Source organism: Salvelinus sp. IW2-2015, linkage group LG20 (genome assembly GCF_002910315.2).
Source record: "Salvelinus sp. IW2-2015 linkage group LG20, ASM291031v2, whole genome shotgun sequence".
NCBI lineage: Eukaryota > Metazoa > Chordata > Actinopteri > Salmoniformes > Salmonidae > Salvelinus > Salvelinus sp. IW2-2015.
In genome coordinates, this window is record NC_036860.1 from 24725832 (window position 1) to 24744005 (window position 18174).

The 18174-nt window shown below is 42.3% G+C and overlaps 1 protein-coding gene across 1 annotated transcript in view; it reads left to right on the forward strand.

The window, feature by feature from the left end:
- Window positions 1-2031: 2031 nt before the first annotated feature.
- Window positions 2032-18174, forward strand: part of LOC111981560 (PDZ and LIM domain protein 4) — a 90141-nt gene continuing 73998 nt past the window's right edge. The window contains exon 1 of the mRNA XM_024012880.2: window positions 2032-2354. Within this exon, the coding sequence (XP_023868648.1) occupies window positions 2262-2354 (93 nt within the window). The 5' untranslated portion in view covers window positions 2032-2261. The remainder of the gene's footprint in view (window positions 2355-18174) is intronic.

An 18174-nucleotide genomic window follows, 5' to 3' on the forward strand; every position in this document is an offset into this window, starting at 1 on the left:
AATTGATTTAACCAGTGTGTTGTCAGTGGGAAGTGATAGATTTTAAGCAAATACATGTCTGTCATTGATCAACCCCATGCCATGATTAGATAATGAAAAAACACACCCATCTTTCATAATTTCTTTAAACAATAAAAGCTAATTTACCAATATTTCTGAAAATTGATACATAGCATTTTGGAATGAAACTCTTCAAATACAGTGACGGATAGCAAAGTAAATTGACCCTGAGCAGGCAGGGAAAAGCTGCAAATAGTTCCTTTTCATCTTTACCATCATCACATTCCTATTCATTGTCACTATCACCATAACTCACTCTCCCGATGAGTCGTGGCTGATGGGCACATTGTATAGGCCTGCTCTATAAACTGAGGTTAACTAGAGATCATTTGGCTCTGTGGTTGTCTAACCATTACATCTGCTTCTAATGTTCCACTCAACATTTTCGAACCACATGAATTAAACTGCATTATTTCCATAAATGTTTTAATTTCCCTATGGGACATTTAGACAGTGAATGTGCAGTGCCACCATTGTTCCCACTGTCTGTAATACTGTCTCATACTGTACCGCGAAGCATCTGCAACGCTGGCGACATGAATCTCTCAAACAAGCTGTGAGACACAAAGACAAACCTTCGATTTTTTCACTTCACCGAAAATGTTACCTATTGTACATCTGCAGGCCATACACAAGGCCTTAAACTAGTGGTGTTGAGACATTACGACTGTGTTTAAAAGGAAGAATGGGCATAATTTACATATATTGTTTAGAAACAGAAGGGTTGATGACCAATAGTTTGTGCAACACTTGCATTGACAGAGATTAAGTCATTCTCCAGACACTGGCATGGCAATAGAGCTGAACAGCTCCAGGTTGCAACACAAATGACTCATCTCAGTCTCCTACAAGTCTACTATGGCTCCTTAGCATGTAGGACACTTCAAATATCACTGGTTTGATAGGCTCTCATTGACAATCACATTCATTTTAATCAGTGTGTATACCTTTCAAACCCATTGAATCATATTTGATTGAGAAAAGAGACAGAACAGCAAAATGCCGCCAACGATTGTGATCACAGACAAACTCACGCACACGCAAGCATGCACACACGTCCGTACGCATGCAGGCACACACACACTTTCCAATACCATTCGAAATGTTATCATTAGACATCAGTTACATCAGTCAGGCTACTCGGAGGCAGGTATAGATATGTTTCCCTCTGACTCACTCTGACTCAATAGTATTCTCCAGTATACACTCAGACACATCTTCACTTCCCATGTCTGTTTTGCTCGGAGACAGGGCTAGCCTAGCCATGCTGGAATGTCTATGAGGTCATAGACTCACACACAGAAATCATACTCTGTGAGTCACTGTATAATTGCCTGATGAAATGAGGGAAGAGACCAGAGGATCCCATAATAAATTGACATGGTGTGTTTTTGAATGCACCCACATTGTCATTTTTTCAATCAATCTCAGCTGCTGACATGATCATTTTTCAGTTCTATCTATTGTTCAGTTGCTTTATCTGGGTAGGTTATAGTCCACAATAGATTATCTCTCCGTAGTCTGAGTAATGGTAATGGTGGTGTTTTGAACAAATAATGCTGTCCCTCACTCTCACTCACTCTCTCTCACTCTCTCTCTCTCACACACACACACACACACACACACACACACACACACACACACACACACACACACACACACACATACACACACACGCACACACACACACACACACACACACACCCCACCCCTAACTGGACCCTGGGAACTGTTTTATAATAGCCATCCCAATCATTTACTTTTCTTTTCTTTAGTTAAAAAAATACAGTAGGTACTTCTAGACTAGAGTGTCTGTCATCCTCAACCCATAAAGAGTGGACTTGTTTCCATAGAGTCGCGTTTGCCTGGCTACACATCCACATCACTCTGGTCAACTGACGTTTCTTTGTAACGATCGATGGAGCAGCGGAATTAAATTCAGGGTGAGTCGTCAGGCAAGCGTTTCGTTGCGCTCACGTCCCTCCCATTCAGTCAACTCTGTACGAAGCGGGCAGTCAAGCGTTTTCATAGCGCAAATCCCCATCACACGTCAGAGACGACATCATTATTTAAGGTTGAATCAAGTAGGGAAGAAAGTTTTGCGACAGACAGTGTTGCCAAGCAGCTCCTAGGTAGTGGACCTAGTTATTTCGCACAGTTTATCGCCCAGTTCTTACGGATATTATTTTTATAGATCAGCTATGCCCCACACCGTGACATTGAATGGACCCTCACCTTGGGGTTTTCGACTGGTCGGTGGAAGAGACTTCAGTACACCGTTAACTATTTCGAGGGTATGTAAATGTGTTCCCATGTATTTATTCTCATGTCGAAATACGATTGCTTTACCCTCACGATGCGTTTGGTCTAATGTCTTTCATCTAGCCTAATTTGGCACCACCGCATAGGGTACTAGGGGGTAACTAGCCCCACCTAAGAACAATGTCTAATTGCTGACACAAAAAAAAAAGAAACGTTTGGAAAAAAATGGTATGTGGTTAGGCAAATAAACTATAAAGGGAAATAAATGGCTACAGTTTACACTTTCTTAGTTTTTTCATGAAATGTTTTTAGAAAATGGGCATTTTTAAAAAAGAATTTCTAAGTGAAACTGATTAAATTGATTTTAACACACTTGTGTGAAACCCTATGCCATAATCTTCTACCGGGGTAAATCATTGGAATGGAATATAAATAATACGATTAAATGACATTGGAATATAACATTTAATAACAATAACTTAACTCTGTGTAAAATTGATGTGGCAACTCTCTTATGCTCTGCTATTGCACGATTGTAATTTGTATCTGTAGGTCACAAATAAAGCTATCCCTAGTAAAACTGGACCACAACCCACATCCTGCACTGCTCACACCTAATCCAGTCCCCACCTGTGCCTGAAAACAGGGGGAGAGATGCCAATTGAAAAGCTCTCTTAAAAATGTAGGTAGCTATCTAGCTATATGACATAAAATACTTTGTAAAATAGCTAAAAGGCTATAAAGTTGCATTAACTGTAAAGCTATCAGTCACTAGTGGAAACATTTACAACTGAAATTAAGTTATCTTTTTTAATGTATTTTACCTCAGACGATCTGGTAGTAAGATTGCTAGCTAGTACTCCTAGCATATTATGCTAACTAGCTAGCTGGCTAGCATTTACTGCTAGTGAAGTTGCTAGCTAGCAAGTTAGCATAAACTAGCACTAACTGGGCTAGTCATTTTCTAAATGACAGGTAGAAACAGGGGCTATTGGGGGGGGGGGGGGGTGGACTGTATCTTAAGGCTTTCCTTGTATATTAAAAACAAATTATAAATCTAACCTCATTGGAATATATCTACAAAAAATTTGATCAACTTATCACCACATCGTTTTGTTGAAATATCTCCAAAAGTTGTGATGACACAGAGGACATTCTTTGATAAGCAAGAACAGTAATTTTGGGACATCCTATGGTCTTTATATGAATTCCAGGGGGCAGTTACCCCAGGGGGCTAGTTACTGTCTACTACCCTAATTGTGAATTCAGATGGCTATTTGCCATGGAATAATACCAAAACGTATACAGATGGGGATCCATGTAATGCTTTCCAGTCTAATGATCTAATGCACTCCTTCAAATTGAATAATATAATATTAGTTTACATTTCTCAAGTTCTCCATTTTCTGATCCACTTGTTTAAATTTAATAATGGAAAACTGTTTTAAAATTCAAATTTTCCTACACTGTAAAATTTAGATTTGAATCGTTTTCTAATTTATTTTGATTCGTTTGTAAAATATATATTTTTTATATTGGTGTGGCTGGGGAAACGGGTGCTTTCTAAGTATGTGGTTCATTTGGACGCTACCACTTCAGTTTGGGGGGAGATTAGCCTTGCCTACACTATACAATAAAGTGGTAAATTAATGTGGTCCTTGGAGGCGAAGTTACACACACACACACCAGATATCCCCAAAGTAATGCTATACCATTCTAGCGGCCGTGGTGCGTTGTCAGGCCACCAAATGGAGTTTACTCTCTCCTTACTGTCACTGACTGGGAACACATGGAGTTGTGTGCATCAGTCCCTGCAGGCTGCCCTTCAAATTCGCTACAACGTTATCCTTAATCCCCTGTGCCTATGCCAACACTTTGCATAGAGAGTCTAACAGCTAGGCCTAGCCTATTATGTTGAAACGGAAGGTTAATTTACAAATCTGTGCAAAATGGCATGGTGTTTTATGTACATTTCCAGTGAAGTAGCCTCATAGGTCTAGGTTTATTATCTTGTTAATGTAGCCGAATGCACAGATTGCATCGAGAAGAATTGTGAGTCCCTGTCTAGCTCTCGGGCTACCCCCGAACCATTGTGATGGAAGACACCTTGCAGCCTGCATAGCCACGTCTGAGACAGCAATTTTACGGTCCATTATTATAGCCTGTTATAGGTCTAGAGTTGACACTAGCCTCTATACGATGATCAAGTAGCCTACGTTTGCGGTGTAGCTGAGACAAATGCAAGCCTATAATGGAGACTATGCCCCTGTTTTGAGATAACCTGTGTGTCCTCCATTCGTCCCATCCTTGAAGACATCACCGATAGACGAGTGAAAGGAGATTTTACGCTAGGCTACCAACCAAGTCATGTCGGATCAGTGATTATTTCTATAGACTATGATCATTGCTCATCATTGATCTAATATATACTGTATATTTAGATCAATGATTATTTCAAGAATGGGAGAATCCACCCATGAATATATTTAAACGGCGCCTATATGCTGCTTTGTAGGAGTGATCCTTGAGTTGCCTCTCCTTCCACAGACACTTAAAATCCCTGCTTCTCTCCTCTCGCAGCTGTTGGATAGGCCTATAATGCCGACATGCTAGTCTAATTTACTTTCACTTGCCCACTTTAACCTACTGTTAGTTAATGGGTTATGGGTACTCAATCTAGTGGACGGCTGTAGGTTTAGTCTTGGTTTATAATGGGCTGCAAAATAGCAGTGTTGTAGAGAATTTGGAGAGCAGCTCGACATCGGACATATACACACTCCTAGCTCCTGGTCTCCAGGATCGCAAGATAATTAACCTACAGTCGTTAGAAGGATAGTTGCCGMGGGGGGGGGGGGGGGGGGGTGTACTGTTAATAAAGCACCATGGATAAGGTCCTTCGTTTCTTTTACACACAGATGTTTTGTTCCCCTCTATTCTGAGCGTCCCTCTCGTCATATAGACCTAGCTGTTAGACTTGTTAAGCTACTGTAGGCTATGCAAGGTATTTGTCGAGGCTATGCAGCAGAACATTGCAGCGAATTTGGAGGGCAGACTGACAGGGGCTCAGTCCCAGGTCTCTTCACGGTCGGTGACAGTGCCAAGAGAGTTTCTTCATTTGGATGTGCTCATCATGTACAATGTCCGTTTTAAGTGTACGCCTGCAGTCTGAAGTTGCCAGGCGGAAACTTGGTGTGTGTGTGCACAGTGACACCTGTTGTTGCAACACAATCTCGCACTCAATTCTTGCAAATGTGTACAAAATGTATTTCAGCAGATTTTGTGCGTTCTTGTGCGTTTTGTGTGACTTAGTTCGTAGAAAAATACACACATTTATGTGTGACTTCATTCAGAGGCAAAAATAAATTAAGGGGGCAAACTTCGGAACAATCTTTTGAAAGTTATTGGAGCAACGCATTTTGGGCAATGGTGTTCTTTGTTTGTGTCCCATACTTATTTATATAAAAAAAACAAGCGTGTGTACAACCCAATATTGTTAATCAACCAGGTTGTCACTGAAATACATATAATATAATAGTAGCTTCACGTTTCTATTTTTGATAACTAATGCCAAATGCGCTTTTCCATTCTTGTTTTTGCTTAATACTTTGGGATACTGGTGCTATGTCGGATTTTGAGGGTTGCCAGATTGGATTTTTTTTTGTTACGATGAAGGTATTTGATTGGGTAATGGGGATGCATTTTCATGATGGGAAATTAATTCATCAATAAATGTGGAGAAACAGAAGACCTCTTTTCTCTATACAGAGAAAAGAGTCAGCCCAAGAATTGAACCATGTGGCACCCCCATAGAGACTGCCAGAGGTCCGGACAACAGGCCCGCCGATTTGAAACATTGAACTCTGTCTGAGAAGCAGTTGGTGAACCAGGCAAGGCAGTCATTTGAGAAACCAAGGCTGTTGAGTCTGCCGATAAGAATGTGGTGGTTGACAGTGTCGAAAGCCTTGGCCAGGTCGATGAATACAGCTGCACAGTATTGTCTATTATCTATTGCGGTTATCATATCGTTTAGGACCTTGAGCGTGGTTGAGGTGCACCCATGACCAGCTCGGAAACCAGATTGCATAGCGGAGAAGGTACGGTGGGATTCGAAATGGTCGGTGATCTGTTTGTTAACTTGGCTTTCGAAGACCTTAGAAAGGCAGGGTAGGATAGATATAGGTCTGTAGCAGTTTGGGTCTAGACTGTCTCACCTTTGAAGAGGGGGATGACCACGGCAGCTTTCCAATCTTTTGGGATCTCAGACGATATGAAAGAGAGGTTGAACAGTCTAGTAATAGGGGTTGCAACAATTTCTGTGGATAATTTTAGAAAGATAGGGTCCAGATTGTCTAGCCCGGCTGATTTGTAGGGGTCCAGATTTTGCTGTTCTTTCAGAACATCAGCTATCTTGATTTGGGCGAAGGAGAAATGGGGGAGGTTTGGGCTAGTTGCTGTTGACCGGGGTAAGGGTAGCCAGGTTGAAAGCATGGCCAGTCGTAGAAAAATGCTTATTGATATTCTCAATTATCTTGAATTTATCGTTGGTAAAAGTGTTTCCTAGCCTCAGTGCAGTGGGCAGCTGGGAGGAGGTGCTCTTTTTCTCCATGGACTTTACAGTGTCACAGAACCTTTTGGAGTTTGTGCTACAGGATGCAAATTTCAGTTTGAAAAAGCTAGCATTTGCTTTCCTAACTGCCTGTGTATATTGGTTCCTAACTTCCCTTCTGTATACCACCCCTACCTTTTCACAACATAACTGATTGGCTCAAAAATGTACTTTTAACAAGGCACACCTGTTAATTGAAATCATTCCAGGTGTCTACCTCATGAAGCTGGTTGAGAGATTGCCAAGAGCGTGTCATCAAGGCAAAGGGTGGCTACTTTGAAAAATCTCAAATATAAAACACTTTTTTGGTTACTACATGATTCCATGTGGGTTATTTCATAGTTTTGATGTCTTCACTATTATTCTACAATGTAGAAAATAGTACAAATAAAGAAAAACCCTTGAATGAGGAGGTGTTCTAAAACGTTTGACCTGTAGTGTATCTGTTTGTTTTTTCCAATCTGGCAACCCTTATAAAACTCGACATAGCCTTGTATAAAATGCATTACGAAAGAAATGGTGTAATGTACACTAAAAAGTGGAGCTTTGTATTAAATGCATTTAGAAGAAAATTGTGTAATGTAGGCTCCACGAAAAATGAAATGCGTTATGAAGAAAATCATGTAGGGCTACTACAAGTGGCCCAGTATCCCAAACTATTAACTGAAAACAAGCAAAGAAAACAGTATTGGCATTAATAAAAATACAAAACTGCTACTATTATAGTATAATTATTTTGGTGACAACCTGGTTGATTAACAATATTGGGCTGTTAACCCGTTTGTTTGTAGAAGACCATTGCATATCGTGCATTGCTCTAAAAACCTTTGAAAGATTGTTCCGAAGTTTGCCACCCCCAAAATAATTTTCCTATGAATGAAGTGGCATGAAAATTGGTGCATTTTTCGACAAATGACAAAAATGTGTGTCTTTTCACACCAATTAAGCCACACAAAAATGCGCTAAATCTGTTGAAATACTTTTTGTACATATTTGCACGAATTGAGTGTGAGATTGTGTTGCAACTATCCACCAGCTCATGCCTCAAACCTTCCGGCGCCGAAAAGAGATGGCTGCCTCGCTCCGTGTTCCTTGGAAAATATGCAGTATTTTGTTTTTTTACGTGTTATTTCTTACATCGGTACCCCGGGTAATCTTAGGTTTCATTACATACAGTCGGGAGGAACTACTGAATATACGATTAACGTCAACTCATCATCGTTCCTACCAGGAATATGACTTTCCCGAAACGGATCCAGTGTTTTGCCTTCCACACAATACAATGGATCTGATCCCAGCCGGCGACCCTGTGCGACGCCGAAAAAGGGGAAAACGTGGCGGTCTCGTGGTCAGGCTTCGGAGACGGGCACATCGCGCTCCCTCCCTAGCATACTACTCGCCAATGTCCAGTCTCTTGACAATAAGGTTGATGAAATCCGAGCACGGGTAGCATTCCAGAGAGACATCAGGGATTGCAACGTGCTCTGCTTCACGGAAACATGGCTAACTCAAGGGACGCTAACGGAGTCGGTGCAGCCAGCTGGTTTCTTCATGCATCGCGCCGCAAGAAACAAACATCTTTCCGGTAAGAAGAGGGGCGGGGGGGTATGCCTTATGATTAACGAGAAGTGGTGTGATCATCATAACAACACACAAGAACTCAAGTCGTTCTGTTCACCTGATCTAGAACTCCTCACAATCAAATGTCGACCGCATTATCTACCAAGGAATTCTCGTCAATCATAATCACAGCCGTATACATTCCCCCCCAAGCAGACACATCGATGGCCCTGAACGAACTTTATCTGACTCTTTGTAAACTGGAAACCACACACCCTGAGGCTGCATTCATCGTAGCTGGGGATTTTAACAAGGCTAATCTAAAAACAAAACTCCCTAAATTCTATCAGCATATCGATTGTGCTACCAGGGCTGGAAAAACACTAGACCATTGTTATACTAATTTCCGCGACGCTTATAAGGCCCTCCCCCGCCCCCCCTTTCGGAAAAGCTGACCACGACTCCATTTTGTTGATTCCAGCCTACAAACAAAAACTCAAACAACAAGCTCCCGCGCTCAGGTCTGTTCAACGCTGGTCCGACCAATCTGAATCCACGCTTCAAGACTGCTTCGATCACGCGGATTGGAATATGTTCCGCATCGCGGTCCAACAACAATATTGACGAATATGCTGATTCGGTGAGCGAGTTCATTAGGAAGTGCATTGACGATGTCGTACCCACAGCAACGATAAAAACATTCCCAAACCAGAAACCGTGGATTGACGGCAGCATTCGCGTGAAACTGAAAGCGCGAACCACTGCTTTTAACCAGGGCAAGGTGACCGGAAGCATGACGAATACCAACAGTGTAGCTATTCTCTCCGCAAGGCAATCAAACAGGCTAAGTCTCAGTACAGAGACAAATCGAGTCGAAATTCAACAGCTCAGACACAAGAGGTATGTGGCAGGTCTACAGTCAATCACGGATTACAAAAAGAAAACCAGCCCCGTCGAGGACCAGGATGTCTTGCTCCCAGACAGGCTAAACAACTTTTTTGCCCGCTTTGAGGACAATACAGTGCCACTGACACGGCCCCCTACCAAAACCTGCGGGCTCTCCTTCACTGCAGCCGAGGTGAGTAAAACCTTTAAACGTGTTAACCCTCGCAAGGCTGCAGGCCCAGGCGCATTCCCAGCCGCGTCCTCAGAGCATGCGCAGACCAGCTGGCTGGTGTGTTTACGGACATATTCAATCAATCCTTATCCCAGTCTGCTGTTCCCACATGCTTCAAGAGGGCCACCATTGTTCCTGTCCCAAGAAAGCTAAGGTAACTGAGCTAAACGACTACCGCCCCGTAGCACTCACTTCCGTCATCATGAAGTGCTTTGAGAGACTAGTCAAGGACCATATCACCTCCACCCTACCGGACACCCTAGACCCACTCCAATTTGCTTACCGACCCAATAGGTCCACAGACGACGCAATCGCAACCACACTGCACACTGCCCTAACCCATCTGGACAAGAGGAATACCCATGTGAGAATGCTGTTCATCGATTACAGCTCAGCATTTAACACCATAGTACCCTCCAAACTCGTCATCAAGCTCGAGACCCTGGGTCTCGACCCCGCCCTGTGCAACTGGGTCCTGGACTTCCTGACGGGCCGCCCCCAGGTGGTGAGGGTAGGTAACAACATCTCCACCCCGCTGATCCTCAACACTGGGGCCCCACAAGGTGCGTTCTGAGCCCTCTCCTGTACTCCCTGTTCACCCACGACTGCGTGGCCATGCACGCCTCCAACTCAATCATCAAGTTTGCGGATGACACTACATGGTAGGCTTGATCACCAACAACGACGAGACGGCCTACAGGGAGGAGGTGAGGGCCCTCGGAGTGTGGTGTCAGGAAAATAACCTCATACTCAACGTCAACAAAACAAAGGAGATGATTGTGGACTTCAGGAAACAGCAGAGGAGCACCCCCCTATCCACATCGACGGGTCAGTAGTGGAGAAGGTGGAAAGTTCCTCGGTGTTACACATCACGGACAAACTGAACTGGTCCACCCACACAGACAGCGTTGTGAAGAAGCGCAGCAGCGCCTCTTCAACCTCAGGAGGCTGAAGAAATTCGGCTTGTCACCAAAAGCACTCACAAACTCTACAGATGCACAATCGAGAGCATCCTGTCGGGCTGTATCACCGCCTGGTACGGAACTGCTCCGCCCACAACCGTAAGGCTCTCCAGAGAGGTAGTGAGGTCTGCAGAACGCATCACCAGGGGCAAACTACCTCCCTCCAGGACACCTACACCACCCGATGTCACAGGAAGGCCATAAAGATCATCAAGGACAACAACCACCCAAGCCACTGCCTGTTCACCCCGCTATCATCCAGAAGCGAGGTCAGTACAGGTGCATCAAAGCAGGACCGAGAGACTGAAAAACAGCTTCTATCTCAAGGCCATCAGACTGTTAAACAGCCACCACTAACATTTAGCGGCCGCTGCCAACATACTGACTCAACTCCAGCCACTTTAAAAATGGGAATTGATGGAAATTATGTAAAAATGTACCACTAGCCACTTTAAGCAATGCCACTTAATACAATGTTTACATACCCTACATACCCATCTCATATGTATATATTACTAGTACTCTATATCATCTACTGCATCTTGCCATCTTTATGCAATACATGTACCACTAGCCACTTTAAACTATGCCACTTTATGTTTACATACCCTACAGTACTCATCTCATACGTATATACCGTACTCTATACCATCTACTGCATCTGCCATGCCGTTCTGTACCACCACTCATTCATATATCTTTATGTACATATTCTTTATCCCTTTACACTTGTGTGTAAGGTAGTAGTGTGGAATTGTTAGGTTAGATTACTGTTGGTTATTACTGCATTGTCGGAACTAGAAGCACAAGCATTTCGCTACACTCGCATTAACATCTGCTAACCATGTGTATGTGACTAATAAAATTTGATTTGATTTGATTTGATTTGATTTGATTTATTCAAGTGTGCCAGACTCACCACTTTGTGTCGTTATGGCTGCTGTTTGTTAGCCCAAACACCCACAAAGTCTGTATCTATTAGGTGTTCTGTTCACTTTCCATTTATTATACAATTTGAAGTGGTGAGGCCCTCTCGCATGGGAAAGTAGTGTTGAATGAATGAAGTGTAGCGTGCTGCCATGCTTTCATTGTGAAATGTGACCGTTACCACATAATTCTGCTCTGTCAAGAAGTCCCAAACAAACCTGCTACAATTTTGCTACATGACACAGGACAGACTGTCTATGTTGGCATATCTGTTGTACTTTTTTCAACACCCACATTATGATGAGGATACTAACAAGACAGTAGTTTACTGTGGGGGTCAAATTATATCAATATAATAAGCTTCTCCTGTATAATCCTGTATAATATCAATTTATAATACAATAAATAATATATATATATTTATACAGTATATATATTTTTTTTTTCATAACTGACTAACAGCTCATCAACAACCTTACTTTACCTCAAAATATGGGTCCTATGGGTCGATTTCTAAGGTTCTGAAAGAGTCGGGGCCAGCAGGGGACTTGGCAGTAGCCAATAGTCAGTCAGGGTAAACAGTGGTGGCGTCCTGGAGTGTGCTGGGCGTTGACATTTGTTTTTCATCAGAGATTGTGGTGCTACTGAGGGATTCCAGGTGTTGTCTCAGCTGCAAGCCGCCAGACTCTTTAACTACCATTGCAACCAGGGGTGTAATTTTTAGATTCACAAGGGGAGACTGACTCAAGTTCACCTGAAGTAGCCTCTTTCATGTTCTAGGCCAGATATTCGCAAATTGGGAATATCTTCACATTTTCAAACCGTCCATTTATATTTTCCAACGGGGCTAGACATTTGGGTGAGGTTTTTTTGTCGCCTGATTTAGCCTCGTTTCACCGGAAAAAATCAAATTAAACCATCTAGTGTTCAGAAAAATAACAACACAATGTCAAATACAGGTAGGCTGGTCAAATAATTAACATCCAATTGCATTAACCGTTACTCGCTCGCTGGAATTCTACTAACGGTCCGTATGTAGCCAAACGTAGCTGCTGCTTATTCCGATTGCTCGATAATGGATAAATGATTAAAAAAAAAAGAAGAAAGTAATGTGTCCAAAGAGACACATACCAGCTCTACTGGTAGTACTGCTACTACCAGCGGTACTACACCTGCACCTGTCGATGACACAAGTTGTTCTGCTTCCACGAGCACATCCAATGCTAGCATCAGTAATTCTACATTTGTTGTTAGTCCAGCTAGCATGGACACTGACAGTTGTGAATCTGATGCAGCCGAAGAGCTACTGCCCACTTACCCGGGAAAGCACCAAACAACAGACAGGGACATTGGACCAATGAAGAGGTGCAAATAGGATGAGAACTACATTGAATTGGGGTTCACTTATGTTGAGAGTAGTGCCTTTCCTCACCCACAGTGTGTTATATGTGCAAAAGTACTATCTCACAACTCGATGAAACCTTCACTCTTGTGCAGACATTTAGAAACAAAACATGCCAATTTGAAAAATAAGCCACGGGAGTTTTTTGAGCGAGAATTAAGACGATTTTCGAGTAGTAAGACATGTATATAAAGCAACAGATACCGTTAATAAGAAGGGGCTAGAAGCGATTTATATGGTGATCTACCAAGTGGCTAGGACAGGCAAGCCCCAGACTATTGTGGAGAACTTAATTCTTCCTGCTGCTGCGGATATGGCTGGGACAATGCTGGGGGAAAGGGCCAAAAAAACGATACAGACAATGTCTTCGTCAAACAACACTGTTTCATGACGCATCAGTGACATGGCAGGAGATTTTTTTTAAATAATTACTGCCTCACATACAAGCCAGTGAATTCTATGCGTCATAGCTGGATGACGGACAATGTCAAATGTGATATAGAGAAGCACCTGAGTGAGTTTGGTGTGCAATTACGCAGGTACTTTCCCAAAACGGATGACCCAAACAACTGGATTCATTATCCCTTTCATGTCCTGCCTCCAGTCCACTTACCGATAACAAGAGAGGCTCATTGATATTGCAACAAGCGGTTCTGTGAAATTTTAATTTAATCAGAAGCCACTGCCAGATTTCTGGTTTAGGCTGCTCTCAGAGTATCCTGCCTTGGCAAATCGCTCTGTTAAGACACTGATGCCCTTTGCAACCACGCACTGTACCTATCTGCCCTCACTAACATGAAAACTAAATACAGGCACAGACTGTGTGAGGAAAATGATTTATGACAGACTCTCCAATACAACCCAACATTGCAGAGTTATGTGCATCCTTTCAAGCACACCCTTCTCATTAACCTGTGGTGAGTTATTCACTATTATTGATGAACAAATAAAGTTTTATATGTTAGATGGTCAAATAAAGAGCAAAATGATTGATGATTATTTATTTGTTATCTGTGCCCTGGTCCTATAAGAGCTCTTTGTCACGTCCCACGAGCCGGGTTGTGACAAAAAACTCACACTCATTCTTATGTTTAATAAATGTATCGTAAAGTGTGTGTGTGGCAGGCTTACAATGATGGCAACAAAACAACATTTGAGTGTGCGCTGACCCTGTTGCTAGAGGGGGTACGCAGCTGGAGGTTGAATGTTTGAAGGGGTACGGGACTATAAACATTTTGGGACCACTGTTCTAGGCCATTGACATCCTTGCTTAGCGTACGTAAAAAAAAAAATAGCTTTCAAGGGTTTACAGTACCATGACTTTGTGCAGTGCAAGTGCTGATCATCTGATATCATGCTTGTGGATTTTATTGTACCAAGACATTATTAGACAAGGCTTTCTCAGAAAATCTTCCTTAGGCCAGTTAGACCAATACCCAAACTGCATTGCTGGCACTATAAAAAGTCACTGGTGGCATCCCAAATGACACTCTATTCCTTATGTGGTGCACTGCTTAAGATCAGGGCCCATAGGGATCTGGTCAAAACTAGTGCACTATGGGAATAGGGTGTGATTTGGGACGTGCCCACTGACAAATCACAGGGTGGCAGGTAGCCTAGCGATTAGGAGCATTGGGCCTGTAACCAAAAGGTTTCCCCTAGGTGAAAAATCTGTCGACGTGCCCTTGAGCAAGGCACTTAACCCTAATTGCTCCAGGGTCGCCATCAATAATGGCTGATCTCCGACCCCTCTCTCCATTCCATTGTTTCTGCAACCTCACCCTAACAAGCAAAGTTTGAAATGTGTTCTATCCTCTTGTTGCATTGAGTCTCTAGTGACTCTTGTCAAGGAATGAAGTTTAAAGAGTGGGATATGCACGTTACAGCCTTATTCTAAAATGGATTTAAAAAATCATCCTCAGCAATCAACACACAATACCCCATAATAACAGGTTTTTAGAAATGTTTGCAAATGTTTAAAAAAAAAACATCTAAACATAAATACCTTATATGCATAAGTATTCAGACCTTTTGCTATGGGACTCGAAATAGAGCTTGAGGGCATCCTGTTTCAGTTGATAATCCTTAGATGTTTCTACAACTTGATTGGAGTCAAATGAAATGAAAAATGAAAAAGTTAAATGTAAATGTAATGTAAATGGAGTCCACCTGTGCTAAATTCAATTGATTGGACATGATTTGGAAAGGCACTGACCTTTTCTATATAAGGTCCCACAGTTGACAGAGAATGTCAGAGCAAAAACCAAGCCATGAGGTCGAAGGAATTGTCTGTAGAGCTCCAGGACAGGATTGTGTCGAGGCACAGTTCGGGGGAATGGTACCAAAAAATGTCTGCAGCATTGAAGGTCCCCAAGAACACAGTGGCCTCCATCATCCTTAAATGGAAGACGTTTGGAACCAGCAAGACTTCTCATAGAGATGGCCGCCCCACAAAACTGAGCAATCGGGGGAGAAGGGCCTTGGTCAGGGAGGTGACCAAGAACCCGATGGTCACTCTGACAGAGCTCTAGAGTTCCTCTGTGGAGATGGGAGAACCTTCCAGAAGGACAACCATCTCTGCAGCACTCCACCAATCAGACCTTTATTGTAGAGTGGCTAAACGGTAGTCACTCCTCAGTAAAAGGCACATGACAGCCCACTTGGAGTTTGCCAAAAGGCACCTAAATACTCTCAGACCATGAGAAACAAGATTCTCTGGTCTGATGAAACCAAGATTGAACTCTTTGGCCTGAATGCCAAGCGTCACGTCTGGAGGAAACCTGACACCATCCCTACGGTGAAGGATGGTGGTGGCAGCATCATGCTGTGAGGATGTTTTTCAGCAGCAGGGACTGGGAGACTAGTCAGGATCGAGGGAAAGATGAACAGAGCAAAGTACAGAGAGATCCTTGATGAAAACTTGCTCCAGAGCGCTCACGTCTTCCGACTGGTGCAAAGGTTCACCTTCCAACAGGACAACGACCCTAAGCACACAGCCAAGACAACGCAGGAGTGGCTTCGGGACAAGTCTCTGAATGTCCTTGAGTGGCCCAGCCAGAGCCCGGACATGAACCCAATCGAACAGCTCTGGAGAGACGTGAAAAATGCTTTGCAGCAACGCTCCCCATCCAACCGGACAGAGCTTGAGACGATCTGCAGAGAAGAATTGGAGAAACTCCCCAAGTACAGCTGTGCCAAGCTTGTAGCATCATACCCAAGAAGACTCAATGCTGTAATCGCTGCCAAAAGTGCTTCAACAAAGCACTGAGTGAAGGGTATGAATAGTTATGTAAATGTGATGTTTCAGTTTTTATTTTTAATACATTTGAATAAAGAAAACAACTGTTTTTTCTTTGTCATTGTGGGGTATTGTGTGTAGGTTGATGGGGAAACATGTTTTAATTAATTTTAGAATAAGGCTGTAACGTATCAATATGTGGAGAAGTCAAACGGTCTGAATAAATTCAGAAGACACTGTATAAACCACAGTAGTTGCAGAGGGTCAAAGATCATATCCCCCAAGACATGCTGACGTCTCAACATTACAATAACAGGGGAGGTTAGCAGGTCTTGGGGGTATGATCTTTGACCCTCTGTAACTTTCTCACTCAACATTATTCACAATTTATTCTGGATTGCCCTTAATCATGGTAGCATCCGCATGAATGTAGAAGTGTTTAGAAACATATTCTGTTCTTATTTACAATAAAAGTGACTCCAAAATGACACAATACATTTTTTACCATTCACTGCTATTGGGCACAAAATAATCTGAAACACAACCAAAACCAACTGGAAATGCACCCAACAAGTTTATAGAGTCACAAGCTTGTAGTCATTGCGTGTTAGGAATATGGGACCAAATACGACACTTATGACTACTTTAGTTATAAGAATCTTTAGGGGTTTCAATCATTTTGACCCATACCTTTTTTGATTAAAAAAGTATTACTTCATATTTCTTCTGAGCAATTCTATTAGTATAAAATAATATCATTTCTGTTTTTTTTGGCATATAGCTCAGTATTTGAATAATTTATTTTATAGAGTCATTATTGCTCATCTCTATTAAGGGTGTAAATAATTTCAATCCAGGTCCTCGGCGGCCCTCTATTTTACACAGACTGCAGATATGCCTTTGCATATCTCTGAGTTAATGATCTAGAACACCTGCATTCTTAAACAATGAAATTCTGGGTCCCAGTACACCGTCCTGATTGCAATAGCTGGTTTGTAGCTAAGGTGCTAATTAGGCTTGAGATGTGAGTGGGAAGTCCGTAGGACTCATGCATCTAAATTGCCAACCAAGGGAGCCAGCCAGATCTCTGACGTAATTGTTAAAGCATTTTGAAGGGATGTGCAGAAAATATCAGTTAGGGGATAAAACCTTGTTAAATCAATGTCAATTCAACTCCCATGCAAGAGGTGACATAAGTCAAGACCAGCTAATGGTGCTAATTCATGAACAGAATTCCTCTTGGACAGTAGTTCACAACTCCATGTCATGTAAATAAAAACTAAAATGTGTTTGTCGTTACGGATTTTTCACGAGTTTCCTTTTAAAACGCTCCAGTCCAAGCTGTATGTCATGTTGTGTGGTTCTGAAAATTGATGATTTCCCTAAAGATTCTCCTTTGGACATTTGACAAATACGTTTCCCAAAGTGTTCTGGGAACCAACATTAGCTAGGAAGGCTATACAGTAGTAGGTCTATACACTTATGCCAAGGTCAGATCCTGTGCATAAGGTTTATCAAACCTTTTCTATATATTTGACATTTCAGTCAATGTTCTTATGTATTTTCTCTACTGAATGGGGTCACTGATGTTTTCTTTATCAGATAAATATTATCTGAGCAGTTAAGGCTGGAGTCTTCTGTATTTGACACCCAATGTCTGAGTTTCCTTCTTTCAAATGCAAGGAGAGATTAACTTCACCGACATTTGGACTCTGTTATATTTTCCTTTCCTCTGAAGTTATCTTTTATCAGAGATAGGAATGTATCTGGATCCTTCCATGAAATGAGTGCCTTTTGGTAGAATTTGTGCACAAATATGTTATATTAAATCAACTCCAGTCCTTGGGCCTGATTGGTGTCCCCCTTTTTTGCCCCAGCCCCAGCTAACACACCTGACTCCAATAATCAACTAATCATGATCTTCAGTTTAGGACGCAATTAGTTTAATCAGCTTTGTTTGCTAGGGATGGGGAAAAGTGACACCACTCCGGCCCCTGAGGACTGGAGTTACCAATCCCTGTATTAAATTAAGTGCCCTTT